Source organism: Cryphonectria parasitica, assembly GCF_011745365.1.
Source record: "Cryphonectria parasitica EP155 unplaced genomic scaffold M406scaffold_4, whole genome shotgun sequence".
In the NCBI taxonomy this organism is placed as follows: domain Eukaryota; kingdom Fungi; phylum Ascomycota; class Sordariomycetes; order Diaporthales; family Cryphonectriaceae; genus Cryphonectria; species Cryphonectria parasitica.
The window spans coordinates 2924597-2952545 of record NW_024468912.1 but is presented as its reverse complement, the minus strand read 5'-3'; the positions used below and the strand labels follow the sequence as shown (position 1 = coordinate 2952545).

Sequence of the window (27949 nt, the reverse complement as noted above, 5' to 3'; positions counted from 1 at the left end):
TCTCATGCAACTAAAACTTTTCGTATTTCCCTCGGGGTCTGGTGATCATGAGAAATTCTTTCTTCTTCGGGCTAACGATTTGCATGCTCATTGGGACCAAAAAAAGAAAAAAAAAGAAGTCTTATATTGCAACTGCAATGTTCAATGGTATGGGGGGTGGGATCGTCATCAGCCCTACTACCAAAACCTCGGGACCCGGCATTTGGAGCAACGAATCGCAAAGGAGGGAAGGGCAGAGAGCAAAAAGAAGCTACTACCACATTCAGACAGATGAGTAATTTCTGACCCATCAGGAAAGAATGCAAGTCAGAAAACAAAGTAATCAAGATTTGTCTACCTAAACAAGGTCCCCGAGCTGCTCTAGGTGTTATGGCGGGCTCAGCAGGGCGCTGCATCACGGCCACGGACTGACCAGACTCACTCAGCGTTACAATGCAGTCACGCTATGTACTCCTTAGATAAAACTCTTTTTGGTGAAGCTGCAGTTATGTAAGCACGTGGCTTGAGATGACCAAAGAACTGTAAACAGGGGATCAACACTGAGATGGCATGTTCCCATTGGCAGAGAACTCGCCTCGGCAGACAGACAAGACAGAAAAGAGAGAGTCAGAGAAATAAAGGAACGACACTTGGTAGCCATGTACTATACAACGCTAAGTAAGTAATTATATATGGCAAGCCCCCCCCCCCTCTCCCTCCTTGTGCCTCACAAGGCTAGACGGCTGCAGCCCTGCGGCTACTCCCGACAGCGAACCAGAACTCGTCTTTCGAATCCTTTCTTCCTCTGGGACCAGCGTATGATCCTCCGGCTGGCTATCGCGGCGATCTCCTCTTCCAACAACCAGCTGGGGCCATGTGGAAGGGAGGAGAAGCAGAAACAAAAAGACTACTGTACCATAGCACACACACACCTACTGCACAAAAAAGTGGGAAGCCAAGATTGGGGGCTATGGAGAGCAATTTGGGTCGCCTTCTGGAAGGAATTAGATACCCTGCCCTCCCTCCTCCCCCCCCCCCCCAGATCCAGTCTAGGCGTCAGGTTGAGACGAGAGTTTTGGTCGGCGATTACGAACTTCACATAGTACATACACCAGCCCGGCCCAGGCCCACGTCAGATGGGAGAAGAAGAAAACCACGGGCACGACCCTTACATTGTTGCATCGAATCCGCCCAACGCACGGTATTACGGGAGGTCGGTAGAACATCAGATCAGGCTCGTGAACGGAGAATAATAATCACGGAGGTTTCCACGGGGTTGCGGGCTTATGACGAAGTGGGCTTTGTTGTAGTGCCGCATTGGGAGGCGTGTTTCTGACCTTTTTTTTCTTCTTCTTTCTTTCTTTCCTTCTTTACCCTTGAAACCTTGTCAACCTACTATTAGCACAAAGCTGAGGCGAGAACCGGTTAAGCCGTCGCGTAAAGTAAGTTGCATCACGTCGTAGTCAATCCATCCAAAGGTAAGAACCTTAAGCCTCCAGCGTCAGCCTCCAAGCTGCCACACTGCTGGGCTCAACCAGCTGTAACAGCCACTGGGCGTTCAGCTGAGGGCGTCCACCCCGCTCGTCACGTCAAGTGGGTGTGGCTTCAGCACTGACAGGTGTCAATACGAAAAAAAGAAACCAACAGGGAAAGAAAGAGAGAAAGGCTGCGCCAGAGGTGTCAATTTTCGGATGGCAGCAGGAGGTAGCCGTTCCTTCTCGTCATGTTCCGATTGGATTCTCATGTTGCTATCTATTTGATCCCCGGCCCCACGTGTGAATTTTTTCTTCTTCCTGAAGAAGCTCGTAAAAAGACATCACTACCATATCCACCACGACGTTGTAATTGCACACGAACATACCTGTATGATCGTATGATCCCCCTCAAATCCTTCCTATGGATGGCAAATGGACCCACCTTCATACATATGGATTGGGACCCTAAAGTGTGGTGCGCCCAGGCAGCAGTGTTTCAAACACAAGTTCGATGGGCGAGAGGAGCCCGGACGTAAAGTTTGGGTGCAGACCCCCTTTCCTGTCTGCATCAAAAGAGGAGAGGAAGAGAAAAGAAAGAAAGAAAACGTGGAGAAGGGGTGTTCTTCCCTTTGCCCCCAAGGGATTGTGTATAGGTCCCTAGTAGCAGGCAGCAGAATTAAAGAGGTACTACCTTGATGTGACGTGCGGGTCGAGTTGCACTAGAAGGGGGGACTCGAGGACTTGAGGTGTCATATCAACATCATCTTACGCATCCATGAGACCACTCTTCCCTGCCAACGGCTCTTCCGCCGCAGAGGAAAGAAAAGAAGAAGAAAAGGCGAAGAAAGGAAAGACAAAACACGTGAACAGTTATGCTCTTGGCATTTGAGACTCTGTTCTGACAATGAACTCATTATGCCGAACAAAAAGGGATAGAGCCATGCATGATATGCGGTCCAAGATAGAAAACCCCAGAAATGTTCCGCCCAGGCAGCCATCGGATACAAACCCCCTTCAAGGAGGAGCCGGGTACTGATTCAATAGACTCCAAACACTATCATTTCCAAAGTCACCCTCAAACGACCAGCCCTGCGGATCTGTGGCTCCTTCAGCGGTCGTCCCAGAACCGCCAGGAGCGCCACCCAGCAGATTCCCGCTCGCCCATGTCGGCAGCGAGGTTGTGGCCGTGGTAGCAGCCGTGGTAGCAGCAGCAGTAGTAGTTATTTCCCCTCCTCCACCATGGCTGATCCCCATCAGGTCATTGTACGCAACATCCGCCATCGCGTAGAGAGGCTGAATAGACGACCAATCAAAATTGTCTGGCAGGGTCCAGTCGCTTGCCGCCATGCCGGCCAGGCCGGGATCGATGGGTGCGGCGTCTCCGGCAGACATGGCTGCATATTGCTGGTCACTCGCAGCTGGGGAGATATCAGCGCCTGGGGTTGTGAAGACGCTCGTGCTGCGATTGCCGCTGCTTCCTGCGTTCGTCAGGGACGGCGACTCGCTAGTTGTTGCCGTCGTTGCAGAGACGTTAGAGTCAGAGGCTGATGCTGTCGGCTGTGACCCTGGGGTGGATGACGTAGTGCTAACGACGCTCGGTGTCCCGTTCATCTCCAGTGCTCTCTTGAGTCGCAGGCGGATGGCTTGTAGTACCCCACGTGCGGCAGCAGCCAGGCGGTTTCGTTCGGCCATGATCTCGAAGCGTTCCATTGCCCACTGAAAATGTTGCAGTGCGGAGGCGAGGTATTCGGCATTGTCCTTGGGGAAGAGGATGAAGATGCTTGCCATGAGCACGATAGCATCGAATGTCCCAAAGAAGAGATGATAGCTATATTCAAACCAAACAACAAAAGTTAAAAAACATGTACGTATTGGTCGCACGCACCCTTTTTTGTGGTGGGGGGGGAGGGATGTTGTTGCAATTGATATCACGACAGAACGGGAAATGTACTCACAGCTTGTAATGTCTCGGGCTCATAGTGGTAAAATTGGCCCTCTGTAGCTCCAGCATCTTGAGACTCGCCTTGAGCGCCTCCCTCCTGCTGTGCGGCCGCGTAAAGACGTACGGCCGATGCAGCGCCATGAAGTTGAACGCCACAAGCGGGTGCAGCGATGAGCGCGCCATCGGCACCCAGAAGCAGTCTGCCAGGTTATCAAATCGAGTGTCTGGATTTTCCTGACGAAAAAAAGCGGGCGTCTGCGCTTCTAATTCCACCAGTTTTTCGTGAAGCCTGTCCACCTTGGAGAAATCCTTGGGACAGGGCCCTTCCTTCTCTAGGTCGACAATGTCCTTCAGGGCCAGAGTAATCTGAAAGGTGTACAGCGTCCGCGTCGTGAGGGATGGTGGATCGTTGTCCGAGCGTTGCACGACGGGCGTCCGCGACGGGTCTTTGGGCTCAGGCGCGTCTACCGGCAACGGGCACTTGATGCTGAGATCCACGCTGAGGGGACGGCCTAGAACAATACCGGTGTGGACGTCCCACACGACGAGAAGGCACCACATCTTGCGCCTTCGCTGTATCTCCCATTGATTCTCCAAGATGTCCTCGATATTGTCGCTTTTGGGACGCGGGTCGAGGCTCTCGCGGTGGAGCCCACACTCTTGTGCGTCTCGGATGGCCGTGCCAATCGCATGCCATGACTCTGTCACAAGGCCCGAGTATTTCAAGAAGGCAGCCCTCAGCCAGTCTGCCGTCACAAGCGTGAGCGAGACCTGCCTCTTTCCAAGCAGGTTCATGAGGGCCATGCCCGACTCAGTATAGTCGGTGGCTAGGTCCTCGAAGCTCATGGAGTTGTTATACTTTAGGTGGTCGAAAGTCGGGTCCGAGGCCGTAGGTAGAATCAACAGACTGGTGGCGAGGATCTGAAACACCATAGCAGGAAAGGCCCTCAGGTCGGGCGACAAGGCCTGAGGACCATCAACATTGAGCAAGTTGAAAGGTAATTTATACCACTCTTTTGCCTGTCGGTTGAACATATACCGGTCCACGGCCTTGAAGCCCAGTCAGCTTGTTTTCTTTGTATTCATCCCCCCCCCCCTTCTCTTTTCCATCTAGTCACTGGCAAAAGCAGAGAGAAGCAAAACTCACATTATATTGCCAGTTGAAGTCCTTGAAATAGATGTCTGCGAGTCTCTCGATATCTGACCTGGCGGGCATCTGCCGTACGAGACTCTTGTACCTCTCTCGCGTGCCATAGTAAGCGGCATCCTCCCGGGGCATTGTAAGCCTGGTAAGCGACTCCCCCTCTGGGTTCATGGACCCGTCGTCCAGCTTCTTGAGAAAGCCCAACGTCGAGGCGCCGCTGGTGCCGCTGGCGTCAGCATAGCCAAAGCTTGTCGGCGCCTTGACGGAGCCAGCCGCAGGATCCCTTGACAGCCCACCAACGGAGCCGAGGCTGAGCCGGCTGCCAGCCTCACCGTATGCCAATGACGGACCATTCATCCGAGGGTCTATTATGTACTTGGACTGCGGTCGACCTCGGCGGCGCGGTGGTTCGGCAGCCCCGCCCTCGCCCGCCCGCCGGGCCTGCTGCTGGAGCGCCTTGGCAGTTGGCGCGCCCGTCTCGTAGCGACATGAGTCCTGCTTGTTGCGCGACACGCAGTTGGTGCAGGGGAAGCCGCGATCACATTTCTGCTTTCTCCTATGGCACTCGGTGCATGAGATGACGATGCGTCGCCGTTTACGCGGGGGCTGCTGTTTGTCGGCGTCTGCCGCTGCTGCTGCTACTGAGGACGTCCCGTGGCTTGTGGCGGTGCCGTTTTCCTTGTCGGTGGATGAGAAGAGAGATGGCTCACCATAGCCAGCCATGCTTGGAAAATATCATGTATGAGCCGTGTCAAACGGGTTTTCACTGACTGATTAAATTTACTAAAGAGGATGATGCTGCCCTCTCTTGCAGAGGAAGGAGGGACCTCGCACAGAACGGTGTGATTTGATGTTGACTGGTACCCGACCGCCCGCCAAGGAGCTGATGGCGATGACTAAGCCAGTCAGATCCGGGCATTACGGGGTTATCGGACTATCCTTTTGGGAGGGGGTGAGCCAGCATTCTTACTCAATTGGAGACAAGAGAGTTTGATGAACTCATTTGTGACCAACACATAGAGAGGGTGTTGATTTTGATTTGTTCTACCTCGTTGTTTTTTTTCACATCATGACATAATGTATTATAGGAATGAAGAAGGACTTGCACTTTATGGCGCGCTCGTAGAAGGTCTGTTCAAAATTGCTATGCAGAATAGTACACTCTATGTTTACATTCTTCTCTCAAACACAAAACCAGAAAAACACAAGAATACATCAATAATCAACCAAGGTACTCCTTGAGCTCTTCCGACTCCTCCAGCATGGTCTTGAAGGAGAAGGGCGCAAACGGCCAACCATCAAACTCGGCAAACTTGGAGAAAGATTCGACCCATGCCAGCCGGAGGGAATGCAACATGGCAGACACACCCTCCATGATGATGAGAATAATAACACTGAGAAGGAGGAAGGCAGTAAAGAAGATGACCAGCGCGATGACGCCGGCAACCCCAGACATGCTCAGGGCAGGATCAAGCGTCATGCTCCAGAGCACAGCGCTGAGTTGTTGATGGGCAAGAGACAAGGCCCAGAGACGAAGGTAGGATGCAGTGTGAGACACACAGTTCAAACAGAATTCTGGAGGGCGTGTTAGCGGGCATCCAAACAATACTATCGTCGAGAGGGGAGATCATTTTTTCTTTCTTTTTTCCCCTTCCTAAGACGTACCAATCGTGTGGATCACCTGGTGGATCATGACCTCGCTGAATTCAAACTCTTCATGTTCGCCATCATCAATGTTCTGGGTAATCATGGCGACACCCTCGTCATCACTGTTGATACTCGGCCGTCCATCGATAGCATGGCCGTTATCATCGCCATCATCGCCGTCCAGGGCGCTGACCCGAGAGCTCTCGCCGAGGCCACGGTAACCCAGGGCTCGTGCCTTGTTATGCTCCCACCGCAGGTAGAAGGGCTTGAGGAAGAGGAGGATAGGAACCTGAATCAGCGCAAGGAGGAGTAGGAACACCTGGACGAAGGCTTGTCCCCGGTACAGCTCCTCGTCAAGAGTACCGGGCTGCAAGAACATGTAGATGAGCATGTTCAGCAGACCAGGAGGCTGCTTTCCGATAGCAGGCCAGTTCACAGTCCACTTGTAGATGATACACACAACCAGGTACCCGAAGATGGCCTGGAAGAAGATCATGCCTGGAATGAAGTTGCCGTAGATATCGATCGGCCTCTTGAAGTGCTTCGCATTGATGTAGGCAAAACAGAGCGAGTAGGTCATGTGTGCCCAGCCCAGGATGATACTCATCTTCATCTTGTAGCTGTTGGAAAAGAGCAGGTCGTTGTCGGTGCCGTGCCACATCCAGTCGAGACCGAACGGGTAACGGTAGTCGCCCTTGAGCTTGGCGCTGATCTGGAGCCCCTCGTGGTACACATCTGGAGGATTCCACTCCCACTGGCTCGGGAAGAGGGTCATCGACTTGGAGAAGACATCATTGTAGATGAGACCAGTAAAGACAGAAAAGACGGCCATGACGAGGGCAATATAACGTCCGTAGTAGACCATGGCGAAAAGCTCAAAGGTAACCTTCTTGAGCGGCTTCTCCCAGTAGATCATGGCGAGAGCCGCGCTCAGCATGATACACGCATGGCCAAAATCGCCGAACATGACGGCAAAAAGGAAGGGAAAGGTGACGATGACAGGAATCGCCGGGTTGACCTCTTGATATGTGGCGGTACCGTAGGCATTGACGATGGTCTGGAACGCCTCGGTGAACTTGTTTGTCTTCAAATAGGTGGGGGGCGTCTTGTTGGTGTGAATAACGTTGATGATGGACGGCACCGAGAGGCCGGCTCGGTTGTTCACATCTTGCAGCGTGGACCGGATGAGGGGCAGGTCGTTGGTCGGACACCAGCCCTCCGCAATCAGGGTTCGACGTGCTCTGTCGTAGGAGAACAAGTTGAGCGTGTTGTACACGGACTTCTCCTTCTCAACGAGGACCATCCAGGCCGACAGAGATCGCGAGATCTGCGTCAGCTCGGCGTTCAGGGTCTGCTGGGTGTTCTGGAGCACGTTCTGGACGTCATTCAGCCGAGCATTGACCTCGTGGATCTGATCCCTCCTGAGATCGCTGTTCTCGTCGACATTGTAGACCTCAGCCCCCATCGACTCGGAAATCTTCCTGATCTTGGCCAGGATCTCCTTGCCGTGGGCGAAGATGACGAAGACGTTCTTGTTGACCGGCTCGTTGTTGCTAGGGTCGATCAGGGGCTCAGGGATCTCGGACTGGTTCATGTACAAGTTGCCGCGGAGGGTACGCCACAGGATGCGCTCAAAGGCAGCGACCCGATCGCGCGGGATGACACCCGCGACGAAGCCGATGTTCATGACCGAGAAGGAGTGATCCACATCGGGAGCGGAGTTGTGCTGCTCGACATCCTGTAGGAGTGGTGCATCGTCTTCGTCGGTCGAGGCTCGGATCTCCTCGACGTTGCCGTGGGCGCGGTCGAAGAACCCACCGGCCTCGCGGAGGACCCATCGCCACTCTGTCAGCTCGACCTCTCGCTTCTTGAGGGTCTCGTAGCTGTCGTTCAGCTGGAAGACGCGGTTCTCGAGCCCCTGGCTCCTGTCGGCAAGCTCATCGATCTCGGTTGTGGTAGGCGGGGCGAGAGTCTCCATGTCAAGGTCGAGCTTCCTCAGAGGGATGCCGCCCTTCTCCATCTGTGCGTAGAAGTAACGCAGTTGACGTTCGACATTATCGAGGCGTCGGATCTCCTGGGTGAAGGCTCGTTGGAATGCGGTGACCTCTCCATTCAGCTGCGACACAGGGATCGATCAGTCAGTCATTGTGAGTGACATCGAGAGGGCAGACTTCGATGTCCTCTGTCGTGGTAGCAGGAGGAAGACGGGCGGAAGGATGACCTACGTCTCTGAACTGGACCAGGCCAAGCTCTCCGAGGGCGTTGACGACCTCTCTGCCGATTTCATTTGAAATATACAACTGCACCATACTCATGTCCGCCGAGCGGAACGGAGTATCGCGAGCTGGAGCCATGGTGGCGGCGGTGGTGGTGGTGGTGGTTGTGATGCTGTGGCTCCAGACAACGACAAGCTTGAGGGAATCAACGAGTTGTCGTCAGCAAGCCGTCTGGTTCGAAGCTCAGCGAAGGAGGACAGGAGTCTAAAATTGGAGACAGCTAAGATGCCGGTGGCAGGGGTGCCAGGTGCCCTAGGCTGGTCCAGTGCACACACCCTACTGCCAGCTTGCCACGCTTGCCTACCATAGTACTATACCAGTATGCTTAAAGGCGGAAGGGGACACATTACATAAGCAATTTGACAGTCATACTTAGCTCATCATCAGCGAGCACAATTACTCCTACTCTGGCCCTATGCATCTTTCTGACTGCCAAATTACCCATACCTCTAGTCGTCCCTACTCCTGCATGTTGAGAAAATATGAAATCTGATCTGATGAGAGCTCTTTTTATTTCTTTTTGTTGAGTGATTCACATATCTACAAGAAGAACAAACACGTCCAGAAATCCCTTCACATCTTCTTTCTATGCATCTTCAAAGATCGTCCCGTCATAGTCCTTGCCAGCCAGGACCTCATCATAGCTAATGCTGTAGTTCCCAAAGCACGCATACTGGTAGTTGGCAAGGTTCGTGCTGTTGGTCTGGCTGTCGATGAAGTCGGTCATGGGGCACAGACCGTCCGTCCGACCCTCGCAGGCCCCGCCTCGGATGCTGTCAAGGGGCAGGATGCCATTATTGAGGCGCTGGCGGATGAACTTGTAGGTTGCGTTGCCGGCATTGTACCCGTTGGCAGTGCGCGAGTAGACAGTGCTGTAGTAAGGGTTGACGGCTGGGCTGGGCGACGTGCACCCAATCACCTCCGTCACGAGACGAGCGCCAAAGGGCGTCAGGTTGGAGAGGATGAACTTTCTCTCCGGGTCGGGGGGATACTGGGAGGGATAAGGATCAGTTTGTGTCTTGCCATCCCCTTGTTTCTCTCTCTGTGCTTCGCAGGACGGGAGCGCCCAACCGCACCATCACCATCACCACCACCATCATCATCATCATCATCATCATCATCACCACCATCACTCACCTGGGTAAAATCGGGCGCATCCTTAAAGTAGTCCATGCTCATCGCCGTGAGGACACTGATGATGATGTCATCGTGACTGAAGTCGGCATAAAAGGCCTGGTCCAGGGGAAATGTAGTCGGGTTGTCAGTCAACGTCGAGTTGACGCTGGTGGAGCTGACGTCGATGTACTGCTTCTGCAGACGAGCCAGCAGCTCCTGCAGGTAGCCAATGCCCTGGGCGCGGCCTGTGGGGTTTCCCCAGCTATAGTCGTAGTAGTACTCGGTGTCAAGCGTCAGCTCGAACCCAGCCCATTCGTCGAGGGCGAAGAAGCCGCAGAACTGCGAGTCCCCGATGTAGGCATTCTCGTAGGCGCAGATGGACTGCATGGCATACGTGTCGTTGGCGGTCCAGTCGAACCCGGAGGGAACATACTGGCTCAGACGGGCAGTGGCCGCGGCCAGGTACTTGGGGATGTACGTCTCGAGGTCGAGATCACCCATTTCCACGACGGGGTAGTCATAATCGTTGAAGCAGCTGTCGTAGGCGGCGAGGGTGTTGTTCTCCGTGCCGCCCTCCGTGATGGTGACGACGTCAAACGGCGCGGTGAAGTTGGCCAGTGTCGGGTCTGGGGTCACCTGGAAGCTGGTGCCGAAGAAGCCGAGGGCCCAGTTGATCTGGGAGTTGGTTATGCGGCTCTGGCTTGTGGTGCGCAGGACTGGCTTCGGCCTGGCCGTGCCGTTGGGAAAGCTGGCGTTGTATTGCAGCTGACCGGGGACCGCATCGTAGAGGAGACGTCCGTAGCGATTCCAGAACGTGGCTCCTGAGACGAACTCGGTGTTGGCCCCGATGTTGGTCAGGTAGCCCTCATCGTTCAGGAGGTATTCGTAGGTGTTGAGGAACGACAGCGGGCCCGTGAACTTGGCAGGGCCGGTCCAGTTCGCGACCTTCTGGGCAAAGTTCTCGTCGTTCACGCCGTCGTCGAAAGCTGACGTTGCGAAGCGCTGGGCATGGCGCTGCAAGGTGTGTGCCTGCTCGATGGCGCACCCGTCTGGCAGTCCGACGTCCTGGACACCAAAGTAGGACGCAGCATTGTCGGCGTATGGGCTGAGCTGGCCCCAGTACCGCTGGATCACGTTGAGGTCCGTCACAATCTGGCTGCTAGAGTTGGACGACGACGACGACGACGAAACCTGCTGCGCAAGGCCAGCGACGGCCACGGCTGTGATAAGGTGAGACTGCATCTTATAGGACAAGGAATGAAGTCTCCTCTGCAGGTACACACACAGGCATACACGAGCTGGAATGCTACAGTGCCCTCGAGGCTTCAGGGTCCGGGCCGTTTAGGGTGGCTGCATATCTCGTATTAAGTATTCCTCTCTGGGCCTCGTCTCTTGCTCCTTACCCAGCATCGAATCCCTACCAGAATACGTAAACTGTGCTGTATATCTGTGCTCCGATAGCGCCCACCCCAGGAATCCTTCCTGCCGATGGTCAGTTGTATATAGTATGGCATCCATGACGTCTCCGCTTCATAACCTTGCTCATCTGTAGCTTGTTTGTGGCTGCCCAGTATGATAGAGAGAGTCAGGTAAAGGCAAGAACCTGATAAATAGCGAGATAAAGATGCGTCTGGTTCCACGTGAGGGGCCTGCAGCAGTGATTGGGGGCGCAGGGGTCGAGGAGCTTCGGTTCAAAATGCCTCAGCCCGGTCCTGCAGTGGTCTTTGCCGCTACTGTACGCTGCCAGGGCAAGCAGGGCTGCACATGGGGCTCCGTGCCGGGTGGGGTATCCATGAAATTACACAACCCCACCGAGACTTGAACGAACTCGACTCGGACAAACTGAAAAGCTAAAGAGAAGGAAAGAAAGGAAGAGGAATGAGAAAGTGACTTGACATATGTCCTTTTACTACTGTATGTAGTACCCAATGAGAAGATCTTTCACTGTACATGGTGGTGAACTCCCTCCGTCCTCTCTCTATGTTCGTGTTGAATGCGTGCCTCCTTCTTCCCAGTCATTCTGCCTTGATATCCGTCTTATCGCGCCTCTATCCATCCAAGAAATTCTCGTTTGTTTGTCCTCTATGGTTGAGACCCTTTTTCCTTCAGATATCGCTTGCCTCGACCTTTCGAAAATGAAGAACTTTACCAGCCCGGGCTCCCAGATGCCTCATGTGGGTATGTGCGTGGATTATGGCGGTTGCCTGAGAGGGAGAGGCACCTGACGCAAAGGGAAAGAAAGGACCATCTCGGATGAGAAGAGGACGGAGGGCAATGCATACCCAAAAGAGGAAGCACACAGCAAGTTTGAGAGCATGCTCTCAGGCCGTGATCTCCGTAGTGGTCTCTTGAGGGGGGAACACATCCGGACGGTTGTCACTGAGAACTTGGAGGATCTAGACCAAGTCGATACGGCACCAACTCATGGGCTAACCGAGCATCCTCTCTACCTCTGTTGAGGACGAGTGGCCTTGAAGGCTTCGATGACTCGAAGACACAAGAGCGATGGCTGTGCTTGTGAGGTGGTCTGCCACAGCAAGCAGAGGCATTCATAGGTACAGGCTGCAGAGTGGGCTCTCGATGGGCAAGGCATCGTCATCATCTTCACAACACCCTGCGGAGGTCACAAGAGCAAGACGATGAGGGGCTGGACCACCGCAGAAGGAGCCTGTCTATCTGGTGGTTCTTGTTATGCATCTGGATTGCTGTGTGGGTGTGGGTGTGTGGCCCTATCACCAACCTCCCCAGCTCATAGAGTCCACCGTCCGATCTTTCCAACATGCCCATATAGACCACAACAGCCACAACTTTCACCAACCGGGTGAGACAGTACGAGTTGGGGGTTTAGCTCAGTGGAGAGATTCATCTTATAAATACTGAAAGGGCTGCGGCTTCGTAGAGGTCGACGGTTCGAGTAGGTCTCCTAGAGACATTCCATAAATTACCGTGCTTAAACCAATGATCCCCAGACACAGTGCCAGCCGTGCCACCCCTAGGTTGGAGTTCACTGCAAACAAATACCTAACTCGAAAGAGGGCGCGCTGTAGCGACCACGTCAAGTGGTCGGCAGGGCGTGGTTACCAGACGAGGGCTTTCTTTTTGGTGTTTCTTCTTTTTTCTCCCCAACCTCCTCCTCCTCCTTATGTTTCTCATGGTGCCACATTACTTACCGACATGCATACCATTTACATTGTACTATCATGTTCCCGATCGAATGTTCCCATCCTGGTTATACTCTTTTGCCATCATTTATTGATATGCTCTCGACTTGGACCATAACTCCAGGGCGGTCCCAGCAAGGCCATTTCTCTCGGTCACAGTGACCACTCCACAGTGAACACTCATCAGTCATTTCTGTCTGCTTCGTCAGTTAGTCTCGTGCCATGGAATCTATTTTCTCCTCTTGTCTATGATGTACCAAGTCAAGTTATGTAGCTGACATACCTGCGACCTGAGCCTTCAAGGAACAGCCCAATCTAACACCAGCCGTCCTTTCTTGATGAGGTCCCTCTCCTCAGCCTGCCCAACAGATCAAGCTGCTTGCCTGATGTATCCCTCTAAGAAAAGGACATTCGAGTCTTTCTTAGTGCTTGGAGTCGTTGGGATTTGGATTGGGCCTCGGCGGTGTTGGTTTGGGTTTGGGCTGCGGCTTCGCCCCATCGGCGCCTATACGCATCGTCACTGCTGCTGCCGTGGCAGTGGGATAGCAAGTTAGGCGATTGTAAGAGGGAAGGAGGGAGCGCTCGATCTGAGTAACAGGAAGATTCATCCACCTGCAGTTCGAAGTGCTTATGTGCTGCCAACCTACGCAAGCTAAGGAAAGAGATGAAACAGAATATATTTCGCGACTGAGGACATCGGACGATCCAAATGTTAAAGTTAGGACTGCTCAGACTCAAGAAATTCACGCAGACGGAGGGCGGGGATTCTTGTATATTAATATCGCCACCTTATGATCATACCTACCAATTACCCAAGGCCCCGCCACCAGCCCGACAGTGCGACACTGCGTCTTGCGAGGAGATGCAGAATATGTCTGGTCCATTGGGAACCGCTGACCGCCATTACGACTTCAGGGCAGTCAACTGATTTGGCTCTGAAACATATGAAGCATGCTTAACCTTTCGGCATCCTGCCTCAATAAGGTGTTTCAGCTCCTCATTGGGAGAGCCACTGTCAGCATGTGTGCACCCCTCCCTCCTCGATCTGGCAGCTCGGCGACTCTCGGAGGCGAGTTGTTCAGCCATCACGTATGCACAGCTAAAGTGGCTTCCTGGGTGTCCAGAAAGCTGTCAGCTGATTTGAGGGGTTTCTCAGGGTCAACATGTCGTTCATATCCGTCTCATTATTCCCTTTGTGGCGATGTCATCCCCCAAGGAGAGAAGAGAGAAACGTGGGGGTGCCACTGGTAAGTGGTGTCGCAAGCGCATCTGCCAGTGTCGCATCACTACTCGTTAGGATGGACCATCCTCTTAAGGGCCTTTAAGGGGAGGTTTGCTTCCTATTTGACGACGGTGCAACTGCCGGGAAGTGGGAGGGTTGTCACCCAATCTTTTGGACGGACCGCACGGCAGCGGCGGGAGCATCCGCTTGATAGGTCTGTCTGGAACGGCACATACTATATTTCCTCCCTTTTTTGGTGGCCCTGCCCTGACGAGGAGGGGAGGAAAGAAAGTTTTGAGACCGCTTCACCTCATCCAATCCTCTTCGTCGACCGCCTTGATTGTCTTGCTCTTTTTCCTAACCTTCACAGAATACAGTGCTGCAAGTGCATAAAGGGGTACCGTACACTGACTGGTAAGGCACAAAGAAACACGTGCTCACACACAGACAGACAGAGAGAGAGAGAGGCACATCATCACGTGAAGGCAATTAATTAATCACTCATACTCCAGACTACGAGGCCGGACCCACCTTCACAAGATCAAAGACTTGAACTTGACTGAGCATTTCACCAACCGCTGTGGGTCTTTTAAGAGAAACACCTCGGTCCAAGTAGTAGACTTGAGAATGGAGACAAGCCCGTTCCCGTCATCCGTTGTCTTAGATCCCTCGGTCCCTGCTTGTTCTTCTACGCTAGAAAGTGTGTATCCATCTAATCCCCAGACCAACCCCGTGGAGTCTCGATCCGGGGAAAGAATAGAGAAAAAGAACGAACATCCTTAAAAACACCCTTGAACTGTCTTAAACTGCTCTCGCATCTATACTTTATTTATATGCTTACTCTGTACATACACGCATACACATCATGGCACCGCTGAAGCCCGACTGGCCACGGCCATCGCACCCAGAGATCCAAGAAGTGGTGTTTGGCGAGGAAGGGGAGTTCACCTCTAAGAGCCTGTCGAGAGTCGCCGTCCCGCCGTTTGGTGTGTTTGCCGACATGACCTTTCCGCCATGTGTCCTCATCGAGAAGCCCTCGTACGCCTCGGTCCAGGTCGATCAGGACAAGCATATCCTTCTGAACAGTGATTTGCTGTATATGAACCACTCCTGCGATCCGTCTCTGGTCAGTCACACCCCTTCTCTCAAGCTGCTGACAGAACCGCGATGAAGGGTTGGTATGGGAATAAAGAAGAACAAAAAGGAGAGAGAAAAGACACGCGAGACAAGGCTGACTGACTCTCTTTTCAAAAAGATCCTCGACACAAGCAGCATGCAGGTCCTCGCTGGTCCCAAAGGTCTACAGCCAGGTGACGAGCTGACAGTCCGTTCTTCCTCTTTTCCCCCCGTTGAGAGCCATTTGCTCCATTCTCCTGCTCACCATGCGATATAGTTCTTTTATCCCTCCACGGAATGGTTCATGGCCCAGCCCTTTACCTGCCTCTGCGGTTCCTCTCGCTGCCGCGGTACCATCTCGGGCGCGAGGGACATGACCTCCTCGGAGCTTGAAGGGTACTGGCTGAGCGGGCACATCAGAAGCATGAAAAAGAAGCAGCAGCAGCCAGAGTAGGCGATGAAGGGTCAAGTTCCCAGCAAGGCCTGCCAAATGCATACGGCTCAAGGATCATAGATAAAATGGAAGGGTGCATACTGAGGATAGAGAAGAAGAAAAAAGACTCTAGAGGACCAGCATAGAATAAAAAAAAGATAGATAGCTGTAAACAGTATTTCTTGTCTCCCTGGCATGCCGCCTGAACTCCAAGTCGCCCCCCACCTTTGTTTGAGTTTGATTTGCAAGGTAATACAAAACCAGAAAGAAGTTCCTCATCTATCCCCAATAAATACAGCCACACGAGCCTTGAAAAATGGCTGGGGGCAACAGTGTCCCGGGTAGGCCTCCTCGACATCGCCAAAGAAGTCCTCAACCCACCAAGTTAATTCACCTGTCGCGATCCGTCCCTATACCACCAGCATACTTGCTCTCCTGCTGCTCAAATTTGGCTCTCTCCACCCTTTCCCTGGCCAAAAACGCCTTGGCAAATTTCCATGCCTCGGTATCTGCCAAGTTCCACGCCTCAATCGCAGTGCGGACCGTCAGGTCATTGCCCTTGGCCTTGCCCGTGACGGCTCTCGCCCGCTGCAGCAGGTCCGGCTCCCTCTTGAGCTCCTCGGGCTTCGCGATCGGGCCGTCGTGTTTATCGTGCTCCGGCTGCGGCCTCCTTTCTGGCCCGGGCACCGGCGTCTCGGATTTACCCTGGTCGAGACCCTCGAGCGGGATCTCAAAGCCAAAGTGCCAGTCAAGATCATCTGGCAGCTCCTGCTCGGCGGGCAGCCAGATGGAACGCGACGCGGCAAACTCGGCGGCCACGGCCTGCTTGAAGCGGATGACGCGAGGCGCGCCACCGACACCTGTGCCGAGGTACTCTTTGGTGACCTCGGCAAGCCAGAGGTCGCGTTCCGATTTGCGGCGTATCCAGGGAATGTCCAGAGTATCTCTGAACTCGTTCAAGATGTGCAGCGTGTAAGGGTGTGGCACAGTTCCTATCGTGTACAGGCCTGTCGTATTGCGGTATCTGGGCGGGCTAGAGATCTTCATGGGCTGTGAGGACACGCAGGGGGCGCATTTGGGGTTGTTGGGTGGGCATGACGACTGCATTGGTGACTCGGTACATTTCTGTAGCCGGTTGGCCAGCTCGACGGCGGGCTGAATCATGGTTGTGGTGTGCTTTGGCAGTGGCTTCAGCACCGAGATGCCCTTGTTGAAGTTGTTTTGCCAGGTGAGGTGCAGATGGGAGCCGATGAGCTGGTTCAGTTGGTCCAGCCCCTTGGCGCGGTTCGTGGTGATGGCAGAGGCCACCACTTGGTACTTGTGCTTGAGAGTCTCGGCATTGTAGTACGCCACCGACTTGGGCGTCTTGTCGACCCAGATCATCTTCTTCTCGGTGTCCTTCTCGGCCGGCACGGCATCGAGGAGAGTCTTGGCCGTCTTCATCTGGGAGCTGCCCAGCGCAGCCTTGATGGCGGCCGTAATATCCTGCTTCGCCCCGGCAAAGAGACCGTCATCGAGGTTCTCCCACCTCGTGAGGCCCTGGTATTCACCCCGGCGTAGGTATGACAAGAGCGGGTCGTCGTGGGCCGCCATGGGGAACGCGAGATAATGAGCTAGCAGGCCGCCTCCCATGTTTTCCCAGGCAAGCCACCTCATCACATCCGTCTTCAGGGCCGGGTCAATGTCTACCATGTGCTGCAGCTCCTCGTAGATGGGGTTGTTCATAGCCTCCTGCTCGCTCAGGATGATTGGCCTGAAGCCCTGCGCCCACCACGCGCGGCGCCACGACAGCAGGATGTCGCTCTCGGCCTCCTTCTCAGCGGGCTCCCTCTTCAGCGTCGTGTCGTAATAACAGTAGATCTCGGTTCGCTTAGGCATGACGGGCAGCAGAGTCATGTCCTCATCGAGCGTGTAGCTCGAGCTAAAGGGGATCGCGAGCCACCTCCAGTCTGAGTACCAGTGCGAGTCGCCGTCTGTGGAGTTGGCCTGGGGTGGCAGCGGCTCGTGGGCCAGCGGTTTGAAGAGGCTGAACGTCGGCAGGTTCTTCCATTTTGGTATGGACATCGACATAGAAAACTTGTGGTCGGAGCCGGACAGCGTGGGCCCGGGGATCGAGGAGGGCGCCGTGAAGAGCAGGCTGAAGACGGCGAAGAGGGCCAGGCTGGCGAGGAGGACGGAGATGCGACGCGACGACACCCGCGGCACGGGTCGCCCGAAGATAACGTATTGCTTCGGCATTCTTTCGCTTGGAGTCTCCGAGATCTGGATCGGTAGCTTCGTAGAGGGTAGGTAAGCACGAACCTCTGAGGAGGAGGAGGATGCAAGGAAGCAGCAGCGTCGGCACACACACGCAACGTGGTAGGGCACGATCACGAGCAGGTATAGCACAAGCTCTTTAACGAGTGTGGTCGAAAAAGGAAAGGGGGGCTCAATTCGACGCCGTTACAATGAATTGGTTGTCGAGGACACGGCCATGGGCTACGTCATCGAGAACTGTTAAGGTTCTCCCACAGGCTCGAAAGGCTCCCTCGCCGGTTTGGTCAGAGGTGGTGGGTGTCGAACGATCACGGCTTGTCGTGGTGGTGTTGGCTGGAGGTTTTCTTTCCCCAGCTGCATCCGTGGACCAACTAACACAAGTAGTGCCACTCACTGCCTTGTGCCTACTAATTATGGTATCATATTTGGGGGGGGGGGGACCGCCGCATTGCAATCTTGACAATCAAACAGCAATGCGCCTAGCAGGGATGCGTGCTGATGCCAACTGTAGCCTGTCAGGGGGGTCCCTAGTGCTCTCGGTGCCCTACTTGCAGGAAATCAGGGGTCCAACTACGTACTACTGTATGTAGTACAGCACATACTTACCACAGCAGTAGCATATATAGCGCTGCAATGCGTTGCGGCATCACCTATGTCCATCATTAGAGGAGACCTTGGAACAGCCACCCCCTTTTACCTTGCAAGCCTGGGCCTAAAAGAGTAAATTGTTGATTGGCGGCTGCCAAATATCGTAGCGTACATTATAAATGGTATAATATTAATCATCAAAACGTTGCGCGACGGCTTGATGCAATATCTCGCAGGTCTATTCTGTTATGTGGGCAAGCTGTCCATGGGGGAGCAATCCCTCCCTGATGCTGAGATTCCTTTCTACGCCATGCTAATCCAGCCTCTTAACACATATCCAAGAAGCAAACGAAACACATTAAATAATTTTTTACCACGCCATACCGGTATCAAAAAGTACAGGGTACAGCATCATTCGATAGCGTTTGGAAGGTGGCCGTCCGTCCGGTGTAAGCCACTATTCTCGCGGACTGATGGGGCTCTTCAAACCCCCGGCTTTCCTCAGCGCTCGCAGCTCCTCTTCCAGCTTCCTGCGCTTGCTTTGCTCCTCCTGGTGGCTTGTTAGCAGATGCATCCTGGACAAGGTAGACGTAAATGAGGTGCAAGCTTACCCTCAACTCTTCCTGGAACCTCTTCCTCTCCTCCTTCATCGTTGTGCGGAACTGCTCGCTGAGCATGGTAGCGCCCGCCCTAGGACCTGTGCCTGTGGCATTTGGACCTGCCTTAAACTTCTCTGCTTCAAGCTGCTCCTTGAGCTTGGTCACCTCGGCACGGTGCTTGTCTCGCAGCCCGCTGATCTCCGTCTCCAGCGTGGTTCGGTTCGCAGTCACCTCATCCAGGCGGCCCTCGAGGTCGTTCTTCTCCCTCTCGGATGCGAGCGTCTCTTTGGTGACATCCTCGAGCTCCTTGACGGTGGCTGCCAGCTCCTGCTTCAGCTTCTCAACCTGTGCCGACATCTCCCGCAGCTGCGTATTCTTGGTCAAAGCCGCCGCCTCCGCGGCACGTTCTGAACGAGATCCATAGGCTCCTTCCAGCTCGGCCTTGGCGATGGTCAAATCCGTCTTAAGCTCAGCCACCGTTATGTTCAGCTGCTCCAATTCCTCGTCCCTAGCCTTGATTTCTTCCTCAAGTTTATGGGCCTCCTCAGCTGCGGTTTTCTTGGCCTGGTCAACCTCTGCAAGCTGCTCGTTCATGCTTCCGAGTTGTGCCTCGACAATCTCCAGCTTGTCCTGTAAGGCCTGGGTGTCAGCTTCCAAAGAGGCAATCTTGGCATTTCGCTCTCGAAGCTGTTCTTGCGCAGCCGAGGATGATGCCACGTTGTTGGCCGTGTGGGTCTCCTGTAGGGTCTCCAGGTCTGTAAGGGCTTGGTCAAGCTTCTTCTGCGTCGCCTCAGCCTCTTCCTTGGCGTGTTGCACGTTCTCCTCGGTAAAGGCCAGCAGGTTCTTGGTCCGTTGCAGTTCTTCAACCTTGATTCTGAGCTCCGCGTCCTTGTCGCCATCGCCCCTGCTGTTCAACTCGCGCTGTTGTCTAATCTGCCTCTTCAGAACGGACTTTTGCTCCTTCAGACTCGTCGCCTGTCGGAACAGCCACTGAACCTTAGCAGAAAATGCGTTCAGCGAATAGGTCTCGTTAAAGTCGAAGGACTCATCGGCAGACACATCGTCATCGTCGTCCGGCATCCCCTTCCCGAGTCGAACTTGCTTTCGGGCTTCCCGTTGCCGGTTGATCTCCGCGTAGCCTGACTGTATGATGTCCCACAGGCCAGCAAGGACGGTTTCGACCTGCTGGGCCTGCTGGGCGTCAGCGGATGATGCAGTCGACCTCTCCAGCTGTATTTGCAAAGCTGGTATGGACCGGTCCATCCAGCCGAAATGCTCATCAAGTCCTATTTCAGCGGTCTCGGGCGGAGGAGGGTGATCTGGATTGCCCGACAATATGACTTCGTGCACTTGTCGATTCAAAACAGACATGCGTTCCTCGGCTTGCTTGAGTGACGCGGCCGTGCTCTCAGACTCCCTGATCTTGTCCGCAACGAGTAGCTGGCGGCCTTGATGGCTATCCTGGATTACTGACAGAGCCTCGGTCAAATACTCCAGCTGCGTGTCCAACGTTCCCGGCTCCGAGGTGGCAGGAGGCACTGCCCTGTACTCCGCATTCTTCGTCGGGTCGACTGAAATCACCAGATCCCGCAGTCGATTGTTCAGGTCCTCGAGGTTCCGTTCCGTGTTCGTGATGGTGTCCATCTGTCCAGCGTTCTGCTGCTTCAGGAATTCCACTTCGTCCTTCAGTTGATTTGTGCGCTGCCTCACTGGTGACCTCGGCGGTATGGTGATGTCAGTCTTGGGTGAGCGATTCGCTTCCGAGTCGTCCAGGGGGAAATATAGGCTCCTGTCATCGATGTCGTCGTTGGAGAATTGCATACTACTCCGACCATTCGTATACGTATACAGACTCTCGGGACTGCCTGGTATGCCATTATTAAGCATGGGCGCCGCAGCGCTCCCGTCCTTCGCCGAGGCTTTATGCGTGAGTTGTAGGATACCAGCAGTATGTTGTAGCAACCGCCGCTGCGGCTCCATGATCCGCTTCTCAAGATAAAACAACTCCGAGGCCAGCTCCTCGCAGGCCCGCTCGCTGGCCTCTCTCTCCATTTGTGTTTCTGCTGCCTTCGGATCGACGGTCATCCGCTTTGCTGAATGGTACAGCTTCGTCATGGCGATCGCTGCATCGCGGTATTTTGTCTGGATGGCCAGGTTCGCCCGCGCCTGCTCGATGCGCACAGTCAGGGACTGGATCTGCTTCTTCAGCTCGTCTACCTCTTCCTGCGACAAAATCTCCCATTCTTTGCTGTCGGACAGGGCCGTCTCTGTAAGGAGGTGGACTTGTATCGGATCCTTGAGGTCGACGTTTACTGAGCTCTGAGGTCGCTCGCTGTTCAACTACGAGGAAGGCTGTTGTGTTAGCAGAGAAGCGAGCATAGATAGCCAGGTAAATCAGAGGCGAGAGAGCAAGGGGGGAAGGTCATCACGTACAGGATTGTAGCGCGGCTTCTCTGGCCCGAAGCCATTCAACACGTCCTTCCTGTATCCATCCATGATCTGCTTTGGTCCAGGACTGACACCCTGGGCAGGAGACAGGAGGCCGTCGTTGTAGCCATAATTATTGGTCGATATTCCGTTCATCATGACTAAGAAAGCGATTCTACCGGGAACGAGTCGCCGTCAGAACATGGTACAGAGGTGATCGTGTTGTAGGAGGTTCGCTCGATGGAATATGTCAGTGGTATTAAAGTGGACGTTGAGGTACTTGTGTATGATGTGTGCAACGGTCCCTCTTTACATAAACAATGAGTCCGAGAGACAATAGCAAAAAGACAAGCGAGGCTTGGGGTATCACAACGAATGCAAAAAGAGTGACTGCTCTGACCGAAGTCGACGACTTATTAGGAGTTTAAGGAATGGGTGGCTGCACTGTACCACAGTAGATTCTCACATTGTTATGAGGGCAAGATCGCGAATTCCGACTGGTAGATCAAGGTCCATCCATCCCTCCTGCTCGTCCAACGAGGATCGAGGCAGCGCAGGGTAAAAGGGGGGGGGGGAGCAAATTCAGACAGGGGGTTAGTGGATTGATTGCTCAGCCCCTGAACCGTCCCTCACCAAACCCACCCGGGCAGATTGATCCCACGATAGCAAGCCACTCAGTCTCTTCAATTCGCTATTTGTACACTCTTCATTCCCTCAAGAATTAAAAGCAACTCTCACACAGTCCTTCAGAAAACCACCAAGTAGCTGACATGCGAATTCGACCGATGTTCAGCCAAGGAATATCCATGAAAGAAGTAGGTTGGGCAACCTGCTAGCCAGATTTATAGGGTTAGGGTACGTACTTTCGTACCGAGATCTGGCTCAGTAAGTCGAATGCGGTAGGACCCCTGCCTGCCAAGACTACCCCAGTGGGGCTTGAAGCTGCTGGAGCCGCATACCTTCTGTGCCGCAATCGATGTCGCATTTCTTTCAAAACTTCTAGCCTGACGATCTCCATCAATGCCCCATCGCCATTGAGGTCCTTTGTCGCCTGGCCTCTGCAGTCCATCCTTTGATTCAAAGCACAGTCTCCGCATTCTGAAGGGACTTGTCTTGTTGGCAGATGTTCTCAACCAAGCTGGACTGTCGTTACTAGAGAGCTGAAGGTCTCGAGGTCGAAGCTGATTGATCACTGAACACTACAGCATCCAAGCTCGCGACAATCACGCTGTGCTCTGTTGTTGTGCATCGATTGCATCACTTGTGTACTGTTACACTTCAGAGCATATGTCCCAAAAGTCTACCACTTGTGTGTAGGCAAGCAGAGTACCAACAGCTCTACATCGACATTCATCATTCCAAACATTGGTTTTCTAGCAGAGGCTCCATAGCCCTCTCCTACCGACAAGATGGGTATCCCCGCGGCATTCCGATGGCTTTCCAACAAGTATCCAAAGATCATCTCTCCTGTCATCGAGGACCAACCTGTCACCATGGACGATGGCACTGTCATCCCTGTGGACACAACTCAGCCGAACCCAAACGGCGAAGAGTTCGACAACTTGTACCTAGACATGAACGGTATTGTCCATCCCTGCTCGCATCCTGAGGACAGACCTCCACCGAAGGATGAGGAGGAGATGATGGTGGAAGTCTTCAAATACACCGACCGAGTGGTCAACATGGTAAGGCCGCGCAAGCTGCTCATGATTGCTGTTGGTAAGTCCTACCCGCCCCCCCGGGGGGCCCCTTCTTCCCGCCACGATCATCTCCAAGACTGACATGACTCTCCCTACTCTATAGATGGTGTCGCTCCACGTGCCAAGATGAACCAGCAGCGTTCCCGACGTTTCCGTGCCGCCCAGGATGCGAAGCAGAAAGAGGAAGATAAACAGCAGCTGCTCACCTTGCTCAAACAGCAGAATGGCGGCACCCACCCCGCGGAGTCCACTGAGGAGGTAGTCAAGAAAGCTTTTGACTCGAACTCCATCACACCCGGTACACCTTTTATGGAAATCTTGGCTGCCAGCCTCAGATACTGGTGCAGCTACAAGCTCAACACCGATCCCGCCTGGGCCAAGGTGAAGGTCATCATCTCAGATGCGACTATTCCTGGAGAGGGTGAGCACAAGATCATGAATTTTGTTCGCTCCCAGCGCTCCTCTCCAGAGCATGATCCCAACACTCGGCACGTCATCTATGGCCTGGATGCTGATTTGATCATGCTGGGCCTGGCTACACATGAGCCCCATTTCAGAGTCCTGCGTGAGGATGTCTTCTTCGACCAAGGCAAGGCAAGAATGTGTAAGTTATGTGGACAGAAGGGCCACGACGCTCAGAATTGTCGAGGCGAAGCCAAGGAGCGCGAGGCCGATTTTGATGGCAAGGATAATGCCCAACCCCTGAAGCCCTTCATCTGGCTTCATGTCTCCATCTTCCGCGAATATCTTGCCGTTGAGCTTGAAGTGCCCAATCTTCCTTTCAAATGGGACATTGAGCGCGCCATTGACGATTGGGTATTCATGTGCTTCTTTGTGGGCAATGACTTCTTGCCTCACCTTCCGGCCCTGGAGATCCGAGAGAACGGCATCGATACACTTGTCGCCATCTGGAAAGACAACTTGCCCTATATGGGCGGATTCCTCACAAAGGACGGCCACTGCGATCTGGGACGTGCGCAGCTCATCCTGGCCGGACTTGGAAAGCAGGAGGATGCCATCTTCCGTCGCAGGAAAGAGACGGAGGATCGACGAGAGGCCAATTTCAAGAGGAGGAAACTCCAGGAACAGAGCCGCGGAGGCGGCAACAGGAACGCACCCGCCCCTGTCGGGAATAAGCAGAAGACAAAGCTGGATAACATGATCCCTGGCCTTGCCCCTGAGGCAGCCTTCATGCCAATCACAAGCTTGCCAGGTCCCTTAGATGCACCTCGGAAATCCATCACGCACGACATGGTGGTCAACCGAAGTGCGGTGCAGAACGCCAATACCGCAAACAAGAGCGCTGCCAGCGTGTTGAAGAGTCAACTACAGGGAATGATGTCCAAGACCAATGAAACCGCGCAGGACTCGGCGAACGGCGAAGAGGAGTCACAGGCAGAGACAGTTGCGCCCTCGGGTGCTACAAAGCGCAAGGCGGCCCTCATGGAGCAGGACGGTACTAGTACTCCCGGTAGCGACAGTGCAGACGCCGCGACTCCATCTGCAACCACCGACGAGGAGGGCCCAGTCGACACAGTCAGGCTTTGGGAGGATGGCTATGCTGACAGATATTACGAACAAAAATTCCATGTGGATCCCAAGGATGTCGAGTTTCGTCACAAAGTGGCTAGGCATTACGTCGAAGGCCTGGCGTGGGTACTGATGTACTACTTCCAGGGCTGTCCGTCCTGGGACTGGTACTATCCGTATCATTATGCACCTTTCGCCGCAGATTTCGTTGAACTGGACAAGATGGAGATCAAGTTCCAAAAAGGCAGGGTGTCCAAGCCTTATGAACAGCTCATGAGCGTTCTCCCAGCAGCCTCGAGACATGCCATTCCAGACATCTTCCATGACCTCATGACCAACGAAGACAGCGAGATCATCGATTTCTACCCTGAAGATTTCGAGGTCGACCTGAACGGAAAGAAGATGGCTTGGCAGGGCATCGCATTGTTGCCATTTATTGACATGGACAGGTTGCTCTCTGCTATGCATAAGAAGTATCCTCTGATGGCTCCGGACGTGGCGGCTCGCAATGAGAACGGCCACGAAGTCCTGATAATATCGGATGGCCACACTGTTCTCTACGATGATGTTATCAACCACTTCTATTCCAAGAAGCAAGGTGCTCCGAAATACGAGCTTGACCCCAGACTAAGCGACGGATTGGCGGGCGAGATTGAGAAGGTCGAGGGCTACCTCCCCCATGGCAGTCTAACGTATCCACTGGAGCGAAAGTCAATGCCTGACATCGATTACGACCGCTCATTGACGTAAGTCTTTAACATCTGTCATCTCTCTCTTTGTTTCTTTCTTTGTCCTGTTGATGGCTCATGACTAACAAGACCCAGTGTCAACTACGAGATGCCAAGCAGTGCGCACACGCACAAGTCTATGCTACTTCGCGGCGTCAAGCTTCCCACTCCGGCTCTCGACAGACACGACATCGAAGAGCTTCGTAACAAAGGGCGTCGTTCAGGCAGAAGCTACGGAGGTGCCCCCCTCGGTCGTTCCGATTACCGTGGCGGCCGCGGCCAGCAGATCAACTACGGTCCTGGAGGCGGCTACCAGGGTCGCGGAGGTGGCTACCAAGGCCGTGGGCGCCCAGATCGGGGCCCACCAGGTGGAGGCTACGGTCGTGACAATTACAATAATGCCCCTCCACGCAACGGCGGTGGATATTCTGGACCACCCCCCGGATGGGTTCCGCCTCCACCTGGCGCGCCAGGTTTCGGTGCCGGCGTGCCACCACCGCCTCCGCCTGCGCACACATATGGAGGAGGATACGGTGGATACAACGGCGGAGGTGGATATGCACAATCTTACGGCAATGGTGGCGGCTATGGTGCGCCACCTCCACCGCCAGCTCATGGGGGACAGTACTACGGCGGCGGTGGCGGATATCAAGGCCAAAGCTACGGACAACCACCCCCTCCAGGCCGCGATGACCGTCACTATGGAGGGGGCTATGGAGGTGATAGAGGCTACGACCGAGGCAACGGCCGGGGGTATGGAAACGGCGGTGGTTATCGTCGGTGAGCCGTAAGAGTACGGTGAACGGGCGACAAAATACTGCTGGATGTGGTATGATGATTGTTGTTGGAAAAGTTCAAAGGTCTGGCTGCACAAAAACTCCACGCAGATCCCACGGAGTCAGCAGCACATGAGCCCCCGCTTAGGCTAGGAACAAAGAATACATTCTCGGTTAGTTTGATGCACGTCTTTGCTTGTAAGTTCTTTTCTGCCTCTCGTTCCAGGCATGCCATTAAGCTGCTTGCGCAAATCTTATTTTTGAGTTTTGAACATGAGCTGTATCAAGGGGAGACCTTAGTAGATAGGAAGAACCACATTTATTCTACGCGTCTTGCAAAGGTGCGCGTATTCTGCAAGTAGTCATAGTTAGATCGGTAGTGACTGACTGCCTCCGAGTGATCCGCTGCTGTCTATCGTTACACGCTCATTTACCATTGAAAATGGGTTCATGTATGTACCCAGCATTTGTCGATCATGTCGGTTGTCAATCCATTCTAGGCCTCAACATCTCCACTAAGTACTTGCTTATGCCAATTGCGTGACTATTGAGGGGTTGTGCACATAGATAAGCCAATGTGTCCATCAGAAGTGCTCGTTTTAAGGCACAAGAAGACAGACCTCGACACAAAACATGTCAAGGAAGCTACTACTTTTCTCGTCGATCTTGCTTTTCGTCCCGCGGACTCCCTTCATTGTGGCGCAGCTGTGTATGCGTGGTGATGAGATGCAATCGCAAAGCGCGGCACGGTTTTGTCCCTTCCAAGAGGCAGAGAATCATTCGTTGCAACGTTGGAGCCCCCGTCCGTGAAAGGCCTTCGTCGAACCTCTCCTTCCCGAGCAGTCCAAGCCGCAGGGCCTTCGGTCGGTCATCGGACGGGCAGATAGCCCGGTGATGAGGCGTCGAGCAACAACCAAGCTGCACGGCCAGGCATGGTATGTGGTCCGGAAAATTCTGCCCAGTTTCATGTACGAACAGGCACACTACGGCATATCTGCCGAGATGGGAGTTTCTTGGGGGGGGCAGTGGGAGAGGAACCGTCCTACCACCCCAGGGCCTGCGATGAGGGACCTACCTAAGTAGGCTGTTAGAACACGTAGTCTTGTTGCGTTGCCTACAGGAGAGTATAGTGATTGTTATACCGCCCCCTCTATCGGCAGTGTCCCCCTGCACTGGGGTGCTGTGGGGCGCTGTCGATCAAGTCTGCATTAGTCTACCGCGGATTTTGGCTTATGAGTTTGATATTTTGTGGTATGGATGCGATAGGCTATGGCTGGGATGGGTTTACTGCGGATATATTCATGCAGAAACTCGCTTACAGCTGGAAATGACGACGACGAAGCAGACTGTAATGATGAGAAGGTTGTTTTGTCCACAACATGTCTGTTTCGCTTAGAATATGCATATATTATTGATATATGTTCATTCATTGATTTCTGAAATTGGTTGTTCTCGTGTATATTGTGTTGATACACGTGTATTGTAGCTTAGTTTCAGAATCGATGCTTTTCATCAATTCATTACGTCTCGGCAGAAATGCAATGGGCAGAGAAGTAAAACATAGTCAAACGAAACCTCGAGCCGTAGCAAACATGCTACGTGCTCACTTCTCTCCATTCTACAATCATTGGGTGATGTGTCGTTTGGTATGTACCGCTATCGCCTTCCTCTTGAATCATTCCGCGGACGGACTGGCTGGCTGGCTGGCTGGTTGGCGGCCGTATGAGGCTCCGGCAATGCAGCCACGCCGCGTGCATGATGCTCTCTCCGCTAGGCTTGTCGTCTGGAGTCGACAGGATCCGGCCCCGAAGCTAGAGACGCACCTCACGGGTGA

General features: G+C 53.8%; 6 protein-coding genes across 6 annotated transcripts; 2 read left to right on the top strand and 4 right to left on the bottom strand.

Annotated features, from left to right (window-relative positions):
• Nucleotides 1-2675: 2675 nt before the first annotated feature.
• Nucleotides 2676-5179, bottom strand: M406DRAFT_226327 (uncharacterized protein; the record flags this gene model as incomplete). The annotated part of the gene is made up of 4 exons (XM_040915740.1): nucleotides 2676-3282; nucleotides 3410-4446; nucleotides 4544-4823; nucleotides 4923-5179. Coding segments are annotated over 4 exons (2181 nt in total), but the record flags the coding sequence as incomplete, so codon positions are not given.
• A 474-nt stretch (nucleotides 5180-5653) lies between these two features.
• On the bottom strand, nucleotides 5654-8585 carry M406DRAFT_276799 (vacuolar ATP synthase 98 KDA subunit). The gene is made up of 3 exons (XM_040918297.1): nucleotides 8413-8585; nucleotides 6206-8303; nucleotides 5654-6115 (listed from the first exon to the last, which is right to left on the bottom strand). The coding sequence occupies exons 1-3, from the start codon at nucleotides 8539-8541 to the stop codon at nucleotides 5763-5765; spliced, it is 2580 nt and encodes an 859-aa protein (XP_040776990.1). The 5' UTR covers nucleotides 8542-8585; the 3' UTR covers nucleotides 5654-5762.
• Nucleotides 8586-8952: 367 nt separating this feature from the next.
• M406DRAFT_351283 (phosphoglycerate mutase-like protein) lies at nucleotides 8953-10826 on the bottom strand. Its single transcript, XM_040922615.1, has 2 exons — nucleotides 9601-10826; nucleotides 8953-9454 (listed from the first exon to the last, which is right to left on the bottom strand). The coding sequence occupies exons 1-2, from the start codon at nucleotides 10819-10821 to the stop codon at nucleotides 9050-9052; spliced, it is 1626 nt and encodes a 541-aa protein (XP_040776989.1). The 5' UTR covers nucleotides 10822-10826; the 3' UTR covers nucleotides 8953-9049.
• A 4001-nt stretch (nucleotides 10827-14827) lies between these two features.
• Nucleotides 14828-15505, top strand: M406DRAFT_233426 (uncharacterized protein; the record flags this gene model as incomplete). The annotated part of the gene is made up of 3 exons (XM_040915939.1): nucleotides 14828-15088; nucleotides 15218-15286; nucleotides 15356-15505. Coding segments are annotated over 3 exons (480 nt in total), but the record flags the coding sequence as incomplete, so codon positions are not given.
• A 396-nt stretch (nucleotides 15506-15901) lies between these two features.
• M406DRAFT_60536 (uncharacterized protein) lies at nucleotides 15902-17749 on the bottom strand (the record flags this gene model as incomplete). The annotated part of the gene is made up of 1 exon (XM_040924685.1): nucleotides 15902-17749. The coding sequence occupies one exon, from the start codon at nucleotides 17747-17749 to the stop codon at nucleotides 15902-15904; it is 1848 nt and encodes a 615-aa protein (XP_040776987.1).
• A 4662-nt stretch (nucleotides 17750-22411) lies between these two features.
• M406DRAFT_351282 (uncharacterized protein) lies at nucleotides 22412-26130 on the top strand (the record flags this gene model as incomplete). Its single annotated transcript, XM_040922614.1, has 3 exons — nucleotides 22412-23100; nucleotides 23185-23685; nucleotides 25436-26130. The coding sequence occupies exons 1-3, from the start codon at nucleotides 22791-22793 to the stop codon at nucleotides 26128-26130; spliced, it is 1506 nt and encodes a 501-aa protein (XP_040776986.1). The 5' UTR covers nucleotides 22412-22790.
• Between the last annotated feature and the right edge of the window lie 1819 nt (nucleotides 26131-27949).